The 20,122-nt window shown below is 34.7% G+C and overlaps 3 protein-coding genes, 1 long non-coding RNA gene and 1 other non-coding gene across 13 annotated transcripts; 3 read left to right on the forward strand and 2 right to left on the reverse strand.

The window, feature by feature from the left end:
• Positions 1-1,643: 1,643 nt before the first annotated feature.
• On the forward strand, positions 1,644-1,716 carry TRNAA-UGC (transfer RNA alanine (anticodon UGC)). Its single transcript has one exon. It is a non-coding gene; the product is annotated as a tRNA-Ala (tRNA).
• LOC112722470 (ubiquitin-conjugating enzyme E2 2) lies at positions 1,669-5,844 on the forward strand. Its single transcript, XM_025773507.2, has 6 exons — positions 1,669-2,564; positions 3,167-3,300; positions 3,438-3,463; positions 3,939-4,028; positions 4,115-4,203; positions 5,428-5,844. Exons 2-6 carry the CDS (start codon positions 3,176-3,178, stop codon positions 5,554-5,556), a joined length of 459 nt encoding a protein of 152 aa, XP_025629292.1. The 5' UTR covers positions 1,669-2,564; positions 3,167-3,175; the 3' UTR covers positions 5,557-5,844.
• Positions 5,845-6,838: 994 nt separating this feature from the next.
• On the reverse strand, positions 6,839-9,591 carry LOC112722471 (uncharacterized). Of its 3 annotated transcripts, none has more exons than XM_025773509.3 (6): positions 9,263-9,591; positions 9,054-9,180; positions 8,096-8,447; positions 7,443-7,941; positions 7,319-7,356; positions 6,839-7,235 (listed from the first exon to the last, which is right to left on the reverse strand). In XM_025773509.3, the coding sequence occupies exons 1-6, from the start codon at positions 9,303-9,305 to the stop codon at positions 7,188-7,190; spliced, it is 1,107 nt and encodes a 368-aa protein (XP_025629294.1). In that variant the 5' UTR covers positions 9,306-9,591; the 3' UTR covers positions 6,839-7,187. The 3 variants fall into 3 exon arrangements, with proteins under 3 accessions (XP_025629294.1, XP_025629293.1, XP_025629295.1); XM_025773508.2 differs by having other exon boundaries at positions 7,319-7,365; XM_025773510.3 differs by having other exon boundaries at positions 7,319-7,365; positions 9,275-9,436.
• Positions 9,592-10,849: 1,258 nt separating this feature from the next.
• On the forward strand, positions 10,850-17,033 carry LOC112722473 (protein IQ-DOMAIN 31). 6 transcript variants are annotated; one of them, XM_025773514.3, is made up of 9 exons: positions 10,858-11,351; positions 11,461-11,585; positions 11,694-11,733; positions 13,099-13,196; positions 13,424-13,681; positions 14,095-14,283; positions 14,827-14,901; positions 15,433-16,519; positions 16,755-17,033. In XM_025773514.3, the coding sequence occupies exons 4-9, from the start codon at positions 13,113-13,115 to the stop codon at positions 16,784-16,786; spliced, it is 1,725 nt and encodes a 574-aa protein (XP_025629299.1). In that variant the 5' UTR covers positions 10,858-11,351; positions 11,461-11,585; positions 11,694-11,733; positions 13,099-13,112; the 3' UTR covers positions 16,787-17,033. The 6 variants fall into 6 exon arrangements, with proteins under 6 accessions (XP_072063289.1, XP_025629299.1, XP_025629297.1 ...); XM_025773511.3 differs by having other exon boundaries at positions 10,867-11,351; positions 16,655-17,033; XM_025773513.3 differs by having other exon boundaries at positions 11,235-11,351; positions 11,694-11,793; positions 16,655-17,033.
• Positions 17,034-18,606: 1,573 nt separating this feature from the next.
• Positions 18,607-19,875, reverse strand: LOC112722474 (uncharacterized). 2 transcript variants are annotated; one of them, XR_003162709.3, is made up of 2 exons: positions 19,574-19,875; positions 18,607-19,193 (listed from the first exon to the last, which is right to left on the reverse strand). It is a non-coding gene; the product is annotated as an uncharacterized lncRNA (long non-coding RNA). The 2 variants fall into 2 exon arrangements; XR_003162710.3 differs by having other exon boundaries at positions 18,607-19,149; positions 19,574-19,763.
• Positions 19,876-20,122: the final 247 nt, after the last annotated feature.

Raw genomic sequence — 20,122 nt, forward strand, 5'->3', positions numbered from 1 at the left:
CTCTTGCAGCTTTTTCAACCATCGAGAAACGACAGTGACAAATAGCTCTATCTCAAATGGATGCCTAGGAATAACAACCGTGAAGCCAAAGAACGGGTCTTTCTCTCCGACAAATCGTTCCACCTTGAAGAAACATGGGCAAGGGATCTCTGCCTCCAGGCAAACTTTCAGCAACCACTCCTCCATGCTGCTCACAACTGCGAAATCCGCGTTAAGCTCCTCCGCTGGAATTATAGGAAGCCCTTTTGCACAGTCATCGAACAACAAAAATCGCATAAAATAATAATTTTAATAACCGGACATAAAATGACCAGAATAAACAGCACTAACAAAAATCCAAATCGAATAAAATCACATTCCATCACTGCAAAGCAAACCTTCATAAATACACTAACTTTTAAAAAGCGAATGTCGTTTCACAAGTCTTACATGAAACAATTGGCCGGCAAGGATAGCCTCCGCCGGAGATAGCCAATTTCTTGCCGCCACCTCCATCCGGCGTCACTCGACTAGTTTCACCACTACGACCTTTCTCAGCACAAATCGACGACATCCTCGCTTTGAAGCACGAGCATGCGTGTTCAAAGCTATTGAATCTGTGAAACTCAGGAAACGTATAATCCAGAACTTGCTGGTTCACCTCCTTCCAACTGGTGTATACATCGGGCTTGTGCCCCTTCATAACGGCTATGAACAAGAATCGTTGCATATTCTCCTCCATCTCTCCTACCCTCTCCTATCCTTCATACTGAAGTTGCGCCTATATATAAACATTTATTCTCCATTTGAAGTTAGGTGCTTCGTTGTTAACCTTTTCTTTCTTTTTTTTTTTGTCACACATCATTATTAACGTTTAGTTCAAATTTATGAAGTTCAATTCCTCCCTCGAATTTTTTTTTGCCGTTCCCTTGAAGTTTGTTTGATTTTCGGAATCAAAAAATGTCCGCCCACAAATTTTAACACAATATAAGCCAAAACTGGACCAAACAATTTCACCAGCCAACCAAAAAACAGGTTTCAGTTTCACCCCATAATTTTTCGCCATTTATAAAGCAGTCCCAACGGGGGCCAAATTGAAACTCCATCCATTAACCCCTCTCTCCCTTTACCGGTAAACTTTTCACCTAACATATGCCACCTCATTGTACCTCACGTACGCGTGGCACTCTCTCAAGCTTGACACCAATACAAAAAGGACATGGTGCACCAATCTCACCCATGTTTTTCCAGTTTTTGTTCCTTCTTGTTCAAATGTGTTGATTTAATTTCTTGCAATTATGATCCATAAGTATATTTAGTTAAGTTAGCTATAGTTATTAAAGAAGACAAAATAAAAAGAATCCTCCAATGAGAACAGTGAGATAAATTTCAGGTTTTTTTTTTTTTTCTGCATCGTACGATTATGGTTTCCTAACCTTTTTTGCATGCAACTATGAAATGTCACTCTGCTGATGTTAATATATCGATAGCAAGGAATCATATTCTTCTCATGAATTGAAAACGGTGAAAAGTGTGAATGAAGTTTAAGTAGTGCTACACACGCGGATCAGTTTCTCGCTGTAAACGCGTTGTGATCTGGAACTCAGCCACTATAGACCATGTTATATTATTATTTAATATCTTTAATTTCATGAGAATATAAAGGGGATGTAGCTCAAATGGTAGAGCGCCCGCTTTGCATGCGGGAGGTACAGGGTTCGATCCCCTGCATCTCCACCTTAATTTTTAACTACACTACTCTTCTTTTTATCCTTCTACACCTACAATTATCTGCAGATGCTTCATCAACTGCTCATGTATGGGTTTTTCACTTTTTTCAGTATCCCACCCTCTCCGTAAGTTAAAGGTTCAAAATATTAGGAATTTTAGATGACAACTAACAAATTGTAAACCCTATCTTTTTAACCATTCTACCCCCCTTACAAAATACAAATTCTTTTACACAAGTTAATCCCACTACAAGACAAATACATTCTCTCACCTTCTCCAAAACATAAAAAATATATTATTATTATTATTATTATTATTATTATTATTATTATTATTATTATGCAATTTGTGTTTATATTTATAATAGAGACTTACATGTATTTTGTTTTCTTATGAAATTAATAGTTAAAAATAATTAAATTATAATTTAATCAAATTATTTAAGAATTTTTTATTATTAATTTTACATAAAAATAATTATATATAAATCTATATTATTTTATATATTTTAATATGTAATTTATATAAATGATTAATTTCATAATTAATCCCTCTTCTTCTGCACATAATAATATTGAGAAATAAGAACAAATACGATATTCAAAAAGAAAAATAATAAATAAAAAAAATAGTAAATTGAGAAATTAAAGCGAGTGGAGGAATAGGATGATGATTTGACCCCAAACCCAATAAACGAGCACAAATGAATGAAAACGAGAAAAGAATAAGAATAAGAATAGCTCCTCTTTCTTTCTCTCTGCCCCTGGCCGCCACTCCTTTAGATCAATCGCCGCTGCCATAAAGCTCCCGTCTCTCTCGTTTCCACCTTCTCAATCCTTTCTACTTCCTTTCCGGTGAGCCAATTCATATTCTTTTACTTTTTCTTTTCCGATTTCGTTCTTTTTCCTGCAATTTAATTTAAAAATCAATTTCTTTTTTAATTGTTCCGGTTGTTCCAGTTTGCGTGTTGTTTCTGTTATAAACTATGATGACGAGTGTGGCAGACGATGGATCTATGTCTAAATTCATGATTTTATTATTTTTTTTTGGTTGTTGGTTCCTTTTGGAATTTGCACTGTTTTTGTTGATTTTGGGGGTTTTGTATTCTGTTATTGCTAATAAAGATTTATGTATGCGATTATTCTTGGAAATTATGATTCTACGTTTGTTGTGAAGTTCTTGCCCTGTCAAGAATCATGAAAATTTTGCCGGATTAAAGATGTGAATATTATAGCTTAGGTTGAAAGTTTTAGGTTTCAGAATGTGTTTTAAACTCCTTAATTGTCCATCTGTTATGGTCCTTTTTTTAATTGACATAAATTGTGATTTTCTTAAGGTATAAACAATATATTCAATTCTGTAATATATTGTTTTTGTTGAAATGAAGCTTTCTTTGGGTTGAAAATTGAATTCAAGCATTTATCTTCCCCTGATTTGTGGATGTTGTTTTTCCTAGGTGGTAGAAATGTCGACTCCTGCGAGGAAGAGGCTGATGAGAGATTTTAAGAGGTTGCAACAGGATCCTCCTGCAGGAATCAGTGGTGCCCCTCAGGACAACAATATTATGTTATGGAATGCTGTAATATTTGGGTGAGTTCAGTTGACGCTGGATTGAGGATCCATTATTGTGTTTACTTGTATAATGTAGTCACTATTTTATTTATTTCACTTTGTTTAAGTATGGATGGATAAGCAATTTCTGCTTTCTTGTCTGCTTTGGATTGCAGTCCAGATGATACTCCATGGGATGGAGGTGAGTCATTCTTTGTACCACAGCTCGTATGTCAAAACAAGTTTGATACATGTTTCATATAGGTTATTTTGTCATTTTGTGTTTTAGATACAATTTTAATGATTCTATAATATAAGGTGTGCTTACTTTGTAGATTTATGTTGCAAAGAGTGCCATGGTCCTTTCACCATCCGGAGTCTTGATTCTACTATATTTTGAGATGCTTTTGATGAATGTCTATGTTTATCTTAAAATTGAAAATCTTTTTACCACTGGCATCCAGATACTAGTCTTTAGTTAAACTTTTAAATCCCTACCCTATGTAGCCTTGTTGCACTCTAGTTTGATATTATTTTTTAAAAAAGTATTGTGCAATCATAGTTTGGTTGCCTTTTCATCTAAATTGTGGATTTGGATGTCAAATTTTCTTTTGCTTGATATCATCATATCAGTTAGATATATTTAACTGCCTGTCTATATATTTTGAGCTATTCAGGCACGTTTAAATTGACACTCCAATTTACGGAGGATTATCCAAACAAGCCACCAACCGTACGATTTGTATCTCGAATGTTTCATCCAAATAGTAAGTTTTAGATGGAGAACCTAACCATGTTTTCCATTAATCCAATACGTGGATCTCCTAATGATATTTTTTTCTACTCTGGGCAGTTTATGCAGATGGGAGTATTTGTTTGGATATATTGCAAAACCAATGGAGTCCTATATATGATGTAGCTGCTATACTCACTTCTATCCAGGTATCATCTGATACAATTAATTAAGAAATCAAGTACATCTTTGTGTTCATTGTAGTCATATGTTCCCAAAGGTGTACTTAGTGTTAGGGTCACCACACTCATCTTGTTTTGGTCTATGTGCTGCCCTTCAGTGAGGTACATGCCTTTGGTACTTTAGGCTCCTTTATAGCAAGGCACGCTTCAATTTCCTTGTTGGTATATTTGAAAACTTGGGCCATTCATGTAATATGCTAATTGCTAAATGATGAAATTGAAAGGGGGATGGTTGTGTTGATACAGAAAAGGTACTAATAATCTGGTCTTTAGGACTGGCCTTTAGAACAAGGGTATTCAAATGTTTAATTATTTATCTTTGTATAAATGTTAGGCTTTGATTCATATGGCAAATTTATGCAAAATGTTCAAGTATCTGATCATTTATTTACTTATTTAATCTAAGGCTAACACTCTTTTACTGGAGGAGGTATCGACTTATTGGCACCTCCTACTCCTTAAGTTCCTTTTGCTTTTACTTCACTTTTGTACAGCATTAACCCTACATCTTGAAGTTTGATTTTCTTTCAATTACAATACACATACCTCCTCCTGTACCCTTAGATTTTACCTCTGGCTCCTTGAGTCCCTATAGGGCTTCACCTTCTCATTTTGCATAAATCCATTCTGATGCACACCTTAACTATGTCTTTTGTCATAAAAGAATTATAGTCCTACACTTCATTGTAATCTTTCTCTTTTTTTCCCTCTGTTGTTTTTTCAACATACTATGGAGTACTTATTCCTGACTTTTGAATGATTTTGGTATTGTTTGTGGCGCAAAATGCAATGAACTTTTTAAAAATATTTCTAACCTTATCTACCTATCCATTTGTGTATTGTGTAAAATTGGTCAACACCTTTTCTGAAAATATGATTGCTTTCTTGCCTCCTTACTTGGATTTCAAGCCCTTTTTTTTAAAAAAAAATATTGAAAAATTAAAAGGACTTCTTTGCTGTTCTTTTATTAAAATCAGATGTACACTCTAGCTAAACAGAGTACAGCAGGATGCCTTGTTGCAGCAGTGTGGTGTGCACTGTAGATATGATTATTTTTTATCATTTTGTGATGACTTATCATAGTTTGGCTTTGAAATAAAGCATATTTTTTAAATTGACATACTCTGCTAGTGTAGTACCAGTCATCTTGTTATAACTGTTTTAAATTGAAAGTTGATTCATTTGTTGCAGTCATTGCTTTGCGATCCCAACCCAAATTCGCCTGCAAACTCTGAAGCAGCTCGGATGTTTAGTGAGAACAAGCGTGAGTACAATCGAAGAGTGAGGGAAATAGTGGAGCAGAGCTGGACAGCCGACTAAGCCCATCCTACTCCTGTGATTCTCCAATGGCATGAATTAGGTTGCATTGCTATCTACAAGACTCATTGTGCAAACTTTACAAATTCCAAGTCTTATTCCTTGCTGTTTTGAATGCTAGCTCCATCTTTAATTGATTGTAGTTTTTGCATTGTGCATGTCAGTTATTGTAATATAAGAAATACTGTGTCAATTTGCATTTGATTGTTGGCAAGAAAATGTGTAAGTTGTAGTTTCTGAAATGGTTATGACCTATGATAATAAGGATTTATATTATGTTCGCCTTCTCAAGTTTCAACCTTCCATTCTGATAATGAGAAATTACTCCTCTTGATAAGAGGTGGTCAGTCATGCCAGGGGATGGTTAAGATTTAGGAACTAATTATCGAAAGACTTTACATGTAAGTGAACTCAAGTTTGCTTACTTGCAAGACTCTTCCCATTACACGTTGTGCATGGCTTTCGGCATGTAATATCATGATGCTTTACCCAATATTCATTTTCTTGTTTTCAAATATTATATAATTAGATAGTTGTTTACTGAATTCTGAATTACCCCATATCTGACTATCTTTAATTATATCTGTTCCTAAAAACTATAATACTCTTATTTTTTGATAAAGTATATTTTAAAAATATTTTTAAAAGTTATTTTGTTTTAATTTTATATCAGAAGTTTTCAATTTAAATTAGATATCCTTGGCCACTAATTTCAAAAAATTTAAGACTAGTTCAATAATATTTTTATAAGAACAATTTTCAACATAAGTAAATTAGATATAGTTGTCATATGTATAATTGTTATATTGTTGGATTGGTTTTAAATTTTTTGAAAATTTATTTGGATTATATTTAAAGCAAATTAAAAACTTTTAGAAAATAATTTAAATTTTGGAGATAAAAAATATACTTTAAAAGATATTTGCTATTCATATTTTTCCAATTAAAAGATAAACTGAATTACCCCACATCTGACCATCTTTAATTATATCTGATCCTAAACTCATGCAATTTACGTTGTTAGCTAAACTCGTGCAATGTAATAACATATTTCAACATTTTTGCTATTCATATTTTTCTAGCGTTTTAGTACTACAAAAAACACACATGCTCAAACTTTTGGATAAAAAATTTAAGAAAATTCATCTCATGTTCTTATGTGAACAAGAAGCTAATTTAAATATGCTCTAAAGCAAATTACCGAAAATGATAAAAAAGCAATTTCTCGTACTGAAAAGTCGCCAAAAAAAAAAAAAAAAAAAAGAAAGCTCAATTAAAACCCATATTTAATAATGAAAGTGAAAGAGATATTTACTTAGTTGGTCAAGCATATAAAACAAATATTTCATTCATAAAAGATACATATTTTATGTCAATGAAATCTATTTGCCTTAACAAAATATAATGAAATCACTATAAACAAACCATAACATTTACTACACAGCTTGGTTTGAGAACTATATTATAGGACACAAGCACAAAGTATGCCCAACATCAAAATGAGAAGAAATATGCAACCATTAAAAACACCAGAAATCCATTTCATCTGCACTTCCTACTAAAAGCAACCTCTAGAAGAGAACACTGCAGACAGACTTGAAGTTTGTGAATGACAAAGTTCAGCAGAAGCTGTGTTACACGACTTCTTCTGTCAAACTGATCCCTTCATTGGCCCCAACATCCTATGAGAGAAGAGCAACATGTCAGAGCCATACTTTTTCCTACTGAAACTTTATAAGAGCACTTTATACAGCCACCTGCTTACCATGTTTTCTTTGTTTCCAAGTATATTATCTTCCGTAGCTGAAGGAACTATGAAAATCAAACATAAGTGTTACAAGTAACTAACCGGAATTATTGGTATAAAATAGATACTATTGCAATCTTACCCTCTTCAGCATCAGATTTCTTTCCATCTTTCTTCACATCACCCTTCTCTATTTTACCTTGGTTCTTACTTTGTTTCTCTGATTTCTGAACTGATCTACGGTTTCCGATGGTAGCAGACTTTGAATTTGCAGAGTACATTCTGAGACTCTCTCTCAACCGGGATCCTGAAGTGCCCTTTTGATTAGTTTCCTTCTTGGTTGATTCTGTTGCAGTAACAGGAGTGAGGTGAGCAGAATCAGTGTCCAAGCACTTCGGTTTCAGTTTTCTAGTGGCCATGGACGAAGAGGAAGTGCAGTGCACTTCATCATCAGATGATCTGGGCCCATCTGGCACCTGAGAAATAGACTCAGACACCTGTGATTGTGATTGCAATTGCAATTGCTCTAGATTTTCTGCAATCTTATAGCTTCCAAACAATTCCTTCACTTCTTCTCCAAGATCAGCAAGTTGATTTCGTTGCACATAGGATTTCAGCTCATCTTGAATCCGCTGGAAAGGCTAAAAACAAATGAAAGAGACATGTTCCGTAAACACAAGTCAACTACTCTATGACCATCTAGTGTATGATCTCTATTTTGTCTGGTAAAAAATAAATAGGGAGAATTCAAACATGCTGTGAAAAGAATTGATGTGTGTTCCAAGCATAGCTTACTTCACATCCTGCCTCCAAGGCCAGTTTGAAGAATCCAAACGAGAGTGAGTGCTTGGCAGCATTTTCAGAGAGCTTGATCTGATTTAACCAATATGAAGCCGAGGTCAGAAGATTGAATTTGATTCTGCTTGATGTTTTGGAGATGTCAGAAGAGGGTGTCTGGCTTCTGCTCTGAGTCTTTGTTCTCGTCTCCGATATTGGGGTGACGCTGCCAACCACCTTTGGGCCCGGAGTTGAAACTGATTTTGCAGGAATAGACTGCCTTCGTGGCGGTTTGGCACTACTGGACTTTTCCTTCCCAGAGAAATCCAGAACACCAACACTTTTACTCACATTGGGAGTGATTCTCCCTCTGAAGATGAAATAAGATCTCTCTTTAAAATAGATATATAGTCATTATACATATCCATATACATACGTATACTATACAATAGATACATTTACATTATCACAATTCAAAATAAGACATGTACTTGTTACTTAAGTATAATTTACATGAGGACAATGTGCATGTGATATGTCTATACGATAAGAGTAAGGAAAAAATTCCTCAAAATTTTAAAAAAGAGGGAATTGGCAATACAAATAACCAAGCAATTAATATAATAACATACTTAATGTTGGAGTTAGTACACAGAGATTTGATAATCATAAACATAATCATAATAAATTTAAAGATTAAATATAACTGATCATGAGTTAGTACACTTTTTTTTGTCCCGAAGTACAAACATGTTCCAGACAGATTATTACTATTATATTAATATTTTATTATTCTAGCAAATGCTTCAGTAATTTCGCACAACAAAGTTCCACAAGTTCTTAATATAAGAAGTTAGATCCGTACAATCTTTGTTTCAAACACTTCGCTTCATTTTACACACTCTAATCCCATAGTTCCAAAGGTGAAACCTAACAAAGACATAACTAAGTAAATTCAAAAAATGAAAGAAAGTACCTCTTAGTGTTAGATTCAGAAGAGTTGGAGCGATCGAGTGCACCTGGCTGCTTCTGTTCCTTGGATTTGATAGAGGAACGCAGTGCGTATCGCTGAAGCTTTGGCCTCAGCGAACCAGAGTTCCCCGCTGAACAAGAAGCACATACAGTTATTGTAATTACACACTATCTATGCATGCATATTAGAAGCAAAATTCAATTCAATTGTACCAGAAACACCACCAGAGGGTTGTTCCTTGATTGGTTCTTCCATGGAATCGAATTGAGTTCGGAGCACCACAGACAAAGCAAACGGTTATTTTGTGTATGAGATTGAGAGGTTGTAACTGCTCTGCTACGAGTCTTCGTGTTTGAGTTTGGTTTTTTGGATGAATAAAAATATAAAATACGACGAAGCGCGTTCGAAGAGGGTTTTATAAGGCTGTGTGGTCTGTGGTGTTGACAAGTGTCCTTCTGAGGCGGGAGAAACCAAAACTCAAAATTGCCCAACGGAAACACCACTCTCAGCGAACGGCAAACTGCTAAAGAAAACGGGGCCATCCTTGATGCTGACGTGGAAGCTCTTTTGTCAGTTGGGTCATGGTTGTGTTTATTGGACATTTGGACAATAAACTAAATCAATTCTTATATTATTATTTTTTAGTGTAAATTCATTTTTTATCCTATAAAATCTTGTACCTTGTATTTAATATTTTCTTTCTTTTCTTTTTTTATTCTTTATTTTGAAAAGCAAAGTCAAGATTATTAGTGGGGACTGGGGAGCCGGAGATGGAGGGAGGGGACCCCGTTGGGCCCGGCATCATGAGGCTCCTTTGCTGTTGGCATTTCAAATTTCAAACTCAAGTGAGCCGTTATTTCTTCTTATAATTTCGTGTTCCGTTCCGTTTTAGGGCCCCTTTCGTTGGTAAAAAATTGCTTTACAATTTTACAGAGAGAGATAATGCAATAGTGTCACTTGGCCCATACTTCTTCGGTTCTTCCCACTAACGGATAGCCGGATTGGATTCCAGGCTCACTCTTATGATTGATCTGAACTGTTAACTACCACAAGTCCACAACATTATATTGTGGACCCAAAACTATAAACTTAAAGAAGGGGGGAAGAGAAACGAAAGAGAAAGAAAAAGAAAAAGAAGAGAAAGGGCCGGGGGGGGGGGGGGGGTGGTGTTAAATACTTAAACATACAAGATCATTCCTTTTTGAAAGAATTCTTATCATTTAACTTTTAGGTCCATTACAAAATTAAAACATTTAGATAAAAAAATGGTTCAAATAAATTAATTTTTTAATATACTTAAAAAAAGATAATTATTTTAGAAAGGAGGAAGTAACTTATAGTATAATACATTTAATTTCTTAACTAAATCTTAATTTGTAATTTCAACTTATTTAATTAATAATTGGAAATAACTTATGAATTGATTTCTAGGTTCTAGCTGAATATGAAAATACAAAATAGACATGATATATCAATGTATTGAATGAGCATGAACATGTTAATGACAATTATGTAGGTAAAAAGTAGTTAAATAAATAAGTTGTAGATGTGTAGTAGTAGTAATAGCAAGTGCCAGAATGGATCTTTTCAATTTTTTGTTTTACTTAAGATAATAAAATATGATTTTTTATTATATATTTTATAAGTGAGATAAAAAACATAAAAAAATATTAAAAAAATTAAAGATTATATTTTATTCTTTTAATTAAAAAGAAATTGAGAAAATCTATTTTAGCAAAGTTAAGTGCCGACTGGAGAGTAGGAAAGCTATAAAGTATAAACAGTACACACTACACACTACAATAGAATGGCACCACTTGATTACACATATTTACATCCTCTGCGTTTGTCTTTGTCCTGACGCAATAACGAGGGAGAGCGGTAGGAGAGACCCTCGTGCCAGCGTGGCTCCCATTGCATGCACCACGCAAACCACTACACCAAACGCCACGCGCCCAGTGTTTGCCTCCTTGATCCTCCTCCCGAATCAACGGCTCACATTTCTCAACACTGGAAACGTGCCGCCGCGCGTGCTATCCAGATTAAGTCCCGACGGTGATGCAGTCATTTCGCAATGCTTTGGAATAAAGATTTTAAAGGAGCCGGAAGGAACACTTGCTTTTGAAGTAACTGCACCCTCGACTACCAAAAACAAACCACCCCCCAAATTTTAAAATCACCCCCACTTCCTTTCTTTTCACGTGCCATCGAATCTACCACTAGCTTTCCTACTCACCCTTCCATCAAACCGTGGATCTCACATCAACGTTCAGAACCCGAATCAAGTCATCGCATCGAACGGTAAGGAGCAAGATTGTCGCGTGAGCGTGAAACACACATACTCCTCCCCACAAATTATCCAATCTTTTTATCTCCAGTTTTTTTTTTTCTTTTAACAAATTTTTTCCAGTCTTCCAGCTAGCACACTTCACAGAACAACCAAACAAAGCAACCACAAAATTGATGCAGCTTTAGGAATTAGGATCAACCTCTCTCCCTCACTCTCTTTCTTTCTCTCTCTCCCCAGTCGTCAGTGTATGTTAAATATTTTCCTCATATATAAAAAAATTTGAGAAGAAAATAATTGAGTAATTTTTATATTTGTAATCTGATAGGTTGGTTGGTTGTGTGTGTGGTTGACAGGGATGGTAGATTTGAAGTGAAGAGGTTCCACATTGGTCAGGTAAAACACTCAGATCTAATCTCACTCTTTTTTTCTGGCCAGCTCCAACTTCACACACTGGTTTGTGAACTTGTGGATTAAGCAGTGTTCTATATCTGTTAGCTCTTGCTTTCTTCAGATCTTGTTTGTTCCAATATACTTTCTTTGTGAATTTTCAACTTTGTTTTGAGCTACCGATTTCTTTGGATGTCTGTCACGTTTCATATTTTACATTCTCCAATCTCCGTTGTTGTTGCATTCCTTGTTGAATTTTCTATTTTTATTTTTATTTTTTTTATGATTTGCTGCTTGGAAATTCCGTCAAGTTGCTGTGGGAGGTTGGGAGATTGAACCTGAATTCGACTTGCAAACTTGTTTGATAGTTTCATCATTTCATTTCCATTATGCTATGACTGTCGGTGATGGCACTTTTTTTTTTCCTTTTATCTTTTTTTTGTTTAAATTTGTGGTAGAGGTGTTTTCGGTGAAGGTTATTACTAGAAGAGTTAATGTGTGACGGTGCATCATGTCGAAACTTGAAAAATAAAAAAACGATGCGTTTTCTTTTTTGCTTTGCGGTGATGATGTATTATTGCATAGGATAAAAAGATGCTTGTTAGTTGTTACTAATTGTACATGATGTTGTCTCTTTTTGGTGTTTTTAGCTGATTGCGCCATTATTTCCTTGTGTACATGGTCTGCAAGCCTTTACTCTTTTTTAACTCTTATTAGTAGCCTAAGTCTTCTTTTGCTTTTGAGGTGATTATCGTCTTACGTTGTTGAGATTTGTAGGATTAGCAAAAATAATTATTCTCTTGTGTTTTGATTATTCATTATTTTCCTTTGTTATGTCATTCATTAAAGACTATTTATTTATTACCAAGATCACTTAAGCCAGAAGTTACCTTCTAGTATAGAAGTTACCTTCTTAGCATAATTTTAAATTAAATGAGATGCCATCATCAGATATACTTTGATAAATGGATGCAATCGTGCAAATAGTGTTCCTTTATAAAATTTGTCTATTTGATATTTCTCATAAGGCATTTATTAATCTTATGAATTTAATGAGCTCTACTTCTTGAAGTATAACATTTTGCAGGGTTTTTTTACATTTTGGATTTTTACCCTCCCAGTTCCTATATATGCTTCGCCACCTAAAGGGACTATCAGTTGACTGCACTTTTTAAGTGAACTAACTAAAGTCACTGAATTTGGTGATCTTGTTAAGCTGGCATCTTTCTTGATTTCTTCTGGATGAAGTTTTTTTTTTTTTTTTTTTTTTTCTGTGTTGCTTAATTTGTTTGAGTTTTAATATGATTATGTGAAGTTATTATCAGGAGGATCAATTTAAAGTCCAGGTTCACTTTTTTTGCCTCTTTACAGGCCCTGGTCTTACAATGGGGAAGTCACCAGGAAAATGGATCAAAACTGTATTGTTTGGGAAGAAGTCATCGAAATCAAATATTTCAAAAGGAAGAGAGGTAATAGTATGATAGTTAAAACTTAAAACAATAGTTAATACAGCACCTTGTCTATATTTTATGTTAGGATTATGCATAGGAATGGAAACTAGGAATCATGGCTATTGCGTATTTTTTGAAAAGTATCATTGTTTCACTTAATTTTCTCAAGAAAAGTGATCTATTTTGATATTAGCTTTCTCCTTTGTAATGAGACTCCTGATTTAGATTCCTATAATTTCATTCAGAAGCTTGTTAATCAAAAGGAAGGAGTGGTGACTTCCAAGGTATCAGAAACTGATTTGTCTTTAGATCCAACCCCCAATACCGTGGCCAAAAATGAGGAAGAGCTGGTGCTGGAGAATAATGAGTCAGAAACTGTTTTAAATGAAAATCAAGAAATAAACACAGTGGGATCTGTTCTCCAAGATTCACCACCTGATCCAGAGAAAATAAAGCTGGAGGAAGCAGCAACAAAGGCACAGGCTGCTTTCAGGGGTTACTTGGTAAGTGACTCATTTAGTTACTGTTAGAATCCATAGAACTTGTTAATGTCTTCGTCCTCCCTTTTGATCTGAAACGCAGTCAGGTTTAGTTGTCAATTTAATGTCACTCTTACGTTTATGGTCTGTAAAATAAAAGTTATAATTACTTTCTTCATATTTCAATAATTCTTAACTGTATCTTTCATGGAGTCCAATGCTCCCTGGTTCCCATTGTTGTGACACTCGTGGCAGAATTCCATATTTCATAAAAATATTTGTTGCTGTCTTTAGTTTTCTGCTGCTTGTCTCCAATAATTGAAAAACATGTACTTGAAAGAGTTGTCATGGATCAGGGTTTGATTGTGTGAGTTCTTGTAAATTGTTGTATTTCATAGTTGATATTATGTCTTCTAACGGAAACATCTTTCATGAAGGCACGAAGGGCATTTAGGGCCCTAAAAGGCATAATAAGGTTGCAAGCACTTATTCGTGGGCACCTTGTTAGGAGACAAGCTGTGGCTACATTATGCTGTATGTATGGCATTGTCAAGTTACAAGCACTTGTTCGTGGCAGAAGAGTCAGACAGTCTGTTGTTGGGTTTGAAATCCAAGAGAAGTCTCCGGTAATGTTCAAGAACTAAATTCTTATCATATCTTTTATATTTCTATTCGTGCTCTTCTGATTTTTTTCCCCTGTGGTGTAAAGTGTGCAATTGTATGACTGAGGAGGGCACTTTGGGAACCGAGATTTGGTTTGTTAACTTGGTCAAAGTAGAGTTAAATGGTTCCATTAAAATATGAAGTTTTTGGCTGCTGAACGTCCAAATTGAGGACTCACTGGGCAAATAAATTGGATTATTTTGAACTATTTACTAATTCAAGAATAAAGGCTACATTTTCTTTCTTAATTAGAAGTTGGTTTATCATATACATTATTAGGGTTTGTCTTCAACAACCTAACTTTTGTAACCCGCTTACTTAAAGGTCAAATATTAATGAGTGGACAAACTCTATTTAATTTATCAAAGGATATGTGAAATTTGTAGGTATTGTTAGGTAGCTTCAAGTTTCTATGTATTAAATCTGTAGAGATAGAAGGGAAAGATTGCAAGTATGCTATTTTATTTAACTGCTAACAATTTCCTTCTCAACTACTTGTGCCTTAGGATGGCAAACCTGTCAAGCCAATTGCTGTACCTGCAAAAATTACAAATCTGTCAGCCAATGCTTTCATCCGAAAGGTAACTTACATTGTACCATGTATGATAAATTTTTTTTATTCAAAGTTTGCTTACTTATTGTGGATACACTGTATTGTAGCATGTATCTTTTATTGTAAACGTGACAAGAGTTTGATTGAAACTAGAATTCAACTGTAGGATGAATGGCCTATAATTGTATTTGGTTCTGTAATATTAATTATTGACACCAGACTGTAGGTCCTAACCTCTAATTGAATGGGAGCTACTTATTATCTACTAATTTGTTTAAGGAAAGCATTTCGCGGTACTGATTGGATGGGTAAAAGGTACTGATTACCCATGATGTAATCACGTACGAGTTGTAGGAATTCATATCATCAAGATAAATATGATTGCCTATCTTAAAGTGATGTGTTTCTATTTGTACCATCTCTTATTAACAATATTTCTTCATCTCAAATTTGAAAAAGGGGTCTTCTGTTGCTGCATCATGTAACTCTAAGCTCTTGCAATTTTCTTTTTGATATGTCCATTATGTTGAGCATGTTAAACGTTGGTATGTTGTTTCAGCGTCTTGCTTCATCAACTACTATAATGGCCCTGCATTTGCAATATGTTCCTGGAGATCCAAATTCAGTTCTAAGCTGGTTGGAGCGCTGGTCAGCAACTAACTTTTGGAAACCAGTCCCCCAACCAAAGAAAATTCGAGACACTAAGCACCAGAGAAAGCAGGGTACTATTTCAGTGGGAGAAGCTCCATTGAGCAAGTCAAGACGTACCACCCGGAAGGTTCCTGCTGCAAGTTTTGACCCTGCCCCAGTGCAAGCAAATCCTGAACTTGAGAAGCCAAAACGAAGCTTGAGGAAAATTTCAAGCCAGCCCTCAGATACTCTGCAGGAAAACCCACAAAGTGAGCTTGAAAAGGTAAAGCGTAACTTGAGAAAGGTTCACAACCCAGTTGTTGAGAATGCTGTTGTCCCAGAAGTAGAACCCGAGGCCCCAAAGCAACATTTGGAAAAGGGGGCATTTACCCCAGTGCATGGTGTTTCGGAACAAGGGATAACTAGTTCTGATGAGAAGAATAACAAAGAACCAACTTTAACCATTTCCAATGTGCCCGATGCAGAACCTGCTATAAATTATATTAGTAAGGAGGTGTCTGATATGCCAAGCCATTATCAAGTGGTTGTGCAACCAAAGCCTTTGACCGAGATTATAAGTAAAGATGAAAACATTGCTGAAGATGAAGTGAAAACAGAGCCAAAAGATTTACCAGAGACTAGTTGCAAGGTTGAAAATTCTCACATAACAAATGGAGATTTGAGTCACAAGGAAGATCCTGTGGGAACTGAAAACCAGAAGCCGAACAGAAAGGCCTCAAATGTAGTGAAGCAAGAGCGTGCTGAGAATGGTTTACAGAACAGTCCAACTTTACCAAGTTACATGGCAGCAACTGAATCTGCCAAGGCAAAGTTGAGGGCTCAAGGATCCCCACGATTAGGACACGATGGAAGTGAGAGAAACAATGTTGCTCGGAGACATTCTCTGCCATCTTCAACTAACACCAAAATTAGCTCACAGTCACCTAGGACACAGAGACCAGTCCAATCAGGTGGCAAAGGAAGCAACAAACCTGTACCTTCTAGAGACGGCAATGGTATGTTATAGTTCTTTACTATATGGTGATTCTAAAATGACTATTAACTGAATTGTCATGGAATTGACCAAATCATTCGATGCAAAAATATGTTAAAGAGTTTTCTGTGTCTTAATAGCTTATTGTATATTGCAGATTCCAAGACAGTACAGGTCCTTTTACTTCAATTGGTTATGTTTTGTTTTGGCCATTGTCTTATAATATGATACCTTTAACTAGCTTGGTCATCTTGCAGGAAAGGTAATTCAAGCAGAATGGAGGAGGTGATTTGTGGAACGATTGGTTTTCAGAGTTGAACATAGAAGAACTTGAAACTTATTTGAGATTTATGTATCATGAAATTTGACATTGTTAAATTTATATAGGGACTTTATAGTAGGTGTGTTTGATGAGGTTTATTTCTTCATTTGCTGCATTTTGGGCGTTTGAGGGTGATTTGTACATTATAGGTCTCTTTAGATTTTGCATGATGCAACTACAAATACCCAAATCTAAAACTTGTTTGTTATCGTCATGATTTATAAGCTGTCCATAATGTGTCTGTTGACTGTTATTTTCCATCTTCAAAAGTGTGTACGTGCTTTTCAACCTGCGTATGGGCTTATGCGAAATTTAATGTTTATTTTTTTGGCCATTGAAAGTAAGAGCCTCTACTATTGTTGACTTCCCTTTTGAAGAAAGATGGTTTTGTTTAACATAAATATACTCTTTTTGAGTTAGAATCAAGTATAAATTAAGATCAAATTGGACTCAGTTATTGAGGTCAAAATTTTATGTCAAGTTTGATGCCTTGATGGATCAGTTTAGCATATCTTGAAATGAGTTGAGTTGAGTTGAAAATGATTTACCAGCCCATTGCTCAGTTACTACTGTATCGAGTAAGTAGTAACAGATGTGACCCCCTCCTCCCTCATTGGATTTTGCTAAAAATGCCACATTTTTCTGATGGTATTTTTAAAGGATTTAGTTAAAAGTCTTAAAAATGTGTTTTTAAAATAATAATATATATTAAGATTATTAATTAATTTTTTTTGTGAAAAACATATAATTTTAAATTTTTAGTTAAATTACTGAGAGTACTTTTAATGTTTAAAGACATTTAATATTTTAGTTAAATTGTACTTAAAATATATAAAGTTCTTATGAAAAATAAGAAGACAGTTAAAAGGGAGGGAAACAATAATGGACAAATTTTCTACCCCAAAAAAAAACCCCACCACACAAAAGGAAATGGAAAAGATAGTCTGTTCTCTGTTGAGTTTGAGATAATACTTTTTGTTTTTGTTTTTATATTTTTTCAGTTATTTTTTAAAGGTTTGTAAACCAATCTAGCTTTAGAGAGTTGTCAACTGTTTAATTTGCTTGGCTTCCCATTTCGGTGAGTTAAGCCCCACATTAGTCCTTGAAATTTACAAGATGTACCGATTTAGTTCTAGGATACCAATTGCTATAATTTTGTCTCCCAATTTTAAAAAAGTGTACCATATTAGTTCCCAATATATTTTTCATAATCAGAACTTAACATCGTTAATAACGTGGCCTAACCCTTGTCACGTGGGACATGTGAACAGCTAGCTGAGATAGATTAAAAGTATAGTACTAATTTGGTCATTTTTTTCTTTTTACAACCTAAACCACAAAACGTTCTTTCCAATCTTCTTCTACTTCTTCTCATTGTTCTTCCTCTCAGTTGTGCATCGTTGCAGGTTTGGAAAGATGTGGTGTGAATTTTTTGTATGGGCTGCCAATGGATAAAAACTGGTAGGTGAAAATGAAAGTATAAATTCTACAAAAAAGAGTTGACCAAGTTAGGCTAAATTTTGTCCGAAGCTGAATTGAGAACTCAAAAATTATACATTCAATTGTTACTTTTAGATGTGTTTGTAATATCAGTGGCTGCTATGATGTTTTTGAAGGCTTAGATAGAATTTAGTGTGATAATGAAAGCAATATATGATGTATGAAAGAAAAATCATCTGGCTTCTTATTGACCATTGCCAGAGTAGGACAAACATGATGACATGGTATCCCTACAGATTGAGAGTTTAGTTAATAAACTAAACTAAGCTATTATAAACAAAATGCTATTTATGAATTAATAATAGTGAACATTGTATTAAAAAGATAATCTGTTAGCATCTAGATTTGGCAGGTACATAGTTCTTCACCAAGTCAACCACTATATTTGTTAGGTATTCATGGACCTCAAACTTCTCATAAACATCATCTCCAGTCCATATTGATAGCCAATTCTTTGATTCTTTTCTAATCTCATCCAACCTACTCTGAATTACAGGTGGTAGTCTCCCTATGTGGTTGGCATGCTTAAATTTATTTTTTGCTATGGATCTCATAACAAACATTCTTACTTCTTTAGAAGAATGATGATTGACTTGGCCCATGTTTCTTTGATTCGTACATTAAAGTCCTGGCACGCATTGTTACAAATGTTGTCTAGTTTTGCATTATAGCGGAAGGTTGACTTTGTCCAAGACTTCCTAAACCATTTGTTGAGGTAATTCCATGCATTTTCATTGAGCTTCTTTATCTTATTCATGTCAGAAAAATCTTAGTGTGTGGTTGACCCTGCACATTCTTGTAGCAAACCCCTCAGCTCCATTCTCATCTTTCTAAAAAAAATTTTCATGATGGAATATTATGTCCATCAATACCTCTATATGCATCATTGAAAGTTTATAGGTACCATTAGCATAACATATTAATTAATCCAGAGACATTCACACACAATTCGTAGCATATTCACAAAAAACACAGAACCCTAAATAGACAATGCAGAAAGAATAATGTTCTACCCATCATTAGGCCACACATAAATCTTCCAGAAAATATCTCATTGATTAAGAATAAAAACAGAGTCCAGATAAAAATTCTTGCACAGTTGCACCCATCATTAGAAGAACCAAACCATACCCTAATAGAGACTCAGGTTAAAAAAAATCAGAATCAAAGTGAACAAAACAAAAAAGGATCATCCAATAACATATATACATTGCGAAAAAAATCCCAAAAAAAAAAATTTTTTTCGTCACTAACCTCGATGAGTAAACGAAGAACCATTTCGCCTGTTCTCAGCCACCACGCTTGCCTATAAACACTTCGTGATAAACAAAACGTCACCACAAACACTCAATTTTTCGGCAATCTTTACTGCGTTTGACTCATGGAAGAGATTTTTTTTTTTTTTTTTTTGATTGAAGCTCAGTGGAGTAGGAGAAGACAGAGCGATTAAAAGAGAGGGATGTAACGTTTAAGTACGGGAAAGATCTCAAACGACCGTTTAGCTATGTCTAACGTGGCAAGAATTAGGCCACATCACTAAGGGTGTTGAATTCTAGTGACGAAAAAATATACGAAGAATTAATATGATGCATTTTTTTGAATTTAGGGGATCAAATTATAACAATTGGAATCTGACTAAATCGATGCCACTTGCCAAACTCAGAGACCAGGGACAAATTTATGTATTAAGGTGTGAGGATAAATATTCATACAGTTTAAAAATTTATTGAGTAGTATATAACAATAATAATTATTCAGCTCCATTAAACTAATTAATTTGGTCTATTAGAATTTTTTCATTCA

The sequence above is a fragment of the Arachis hypogaea genome, chromosome 11, assembly GCF_003086295.3.
Source record: "Arachis hypogaea cultivar Tifrunner chromosome 11, arahy.Tifrunner.gnm2.J5K5, whole genome shotgun sequence".
NCBI classification, from domain to species: domain Eukaryota; kingdom Viridiplantae; phylum Streptophyta; class Magnoliopsida; order Fabales; family Fabaceae; genus Arachis; species Arachis hypogaea.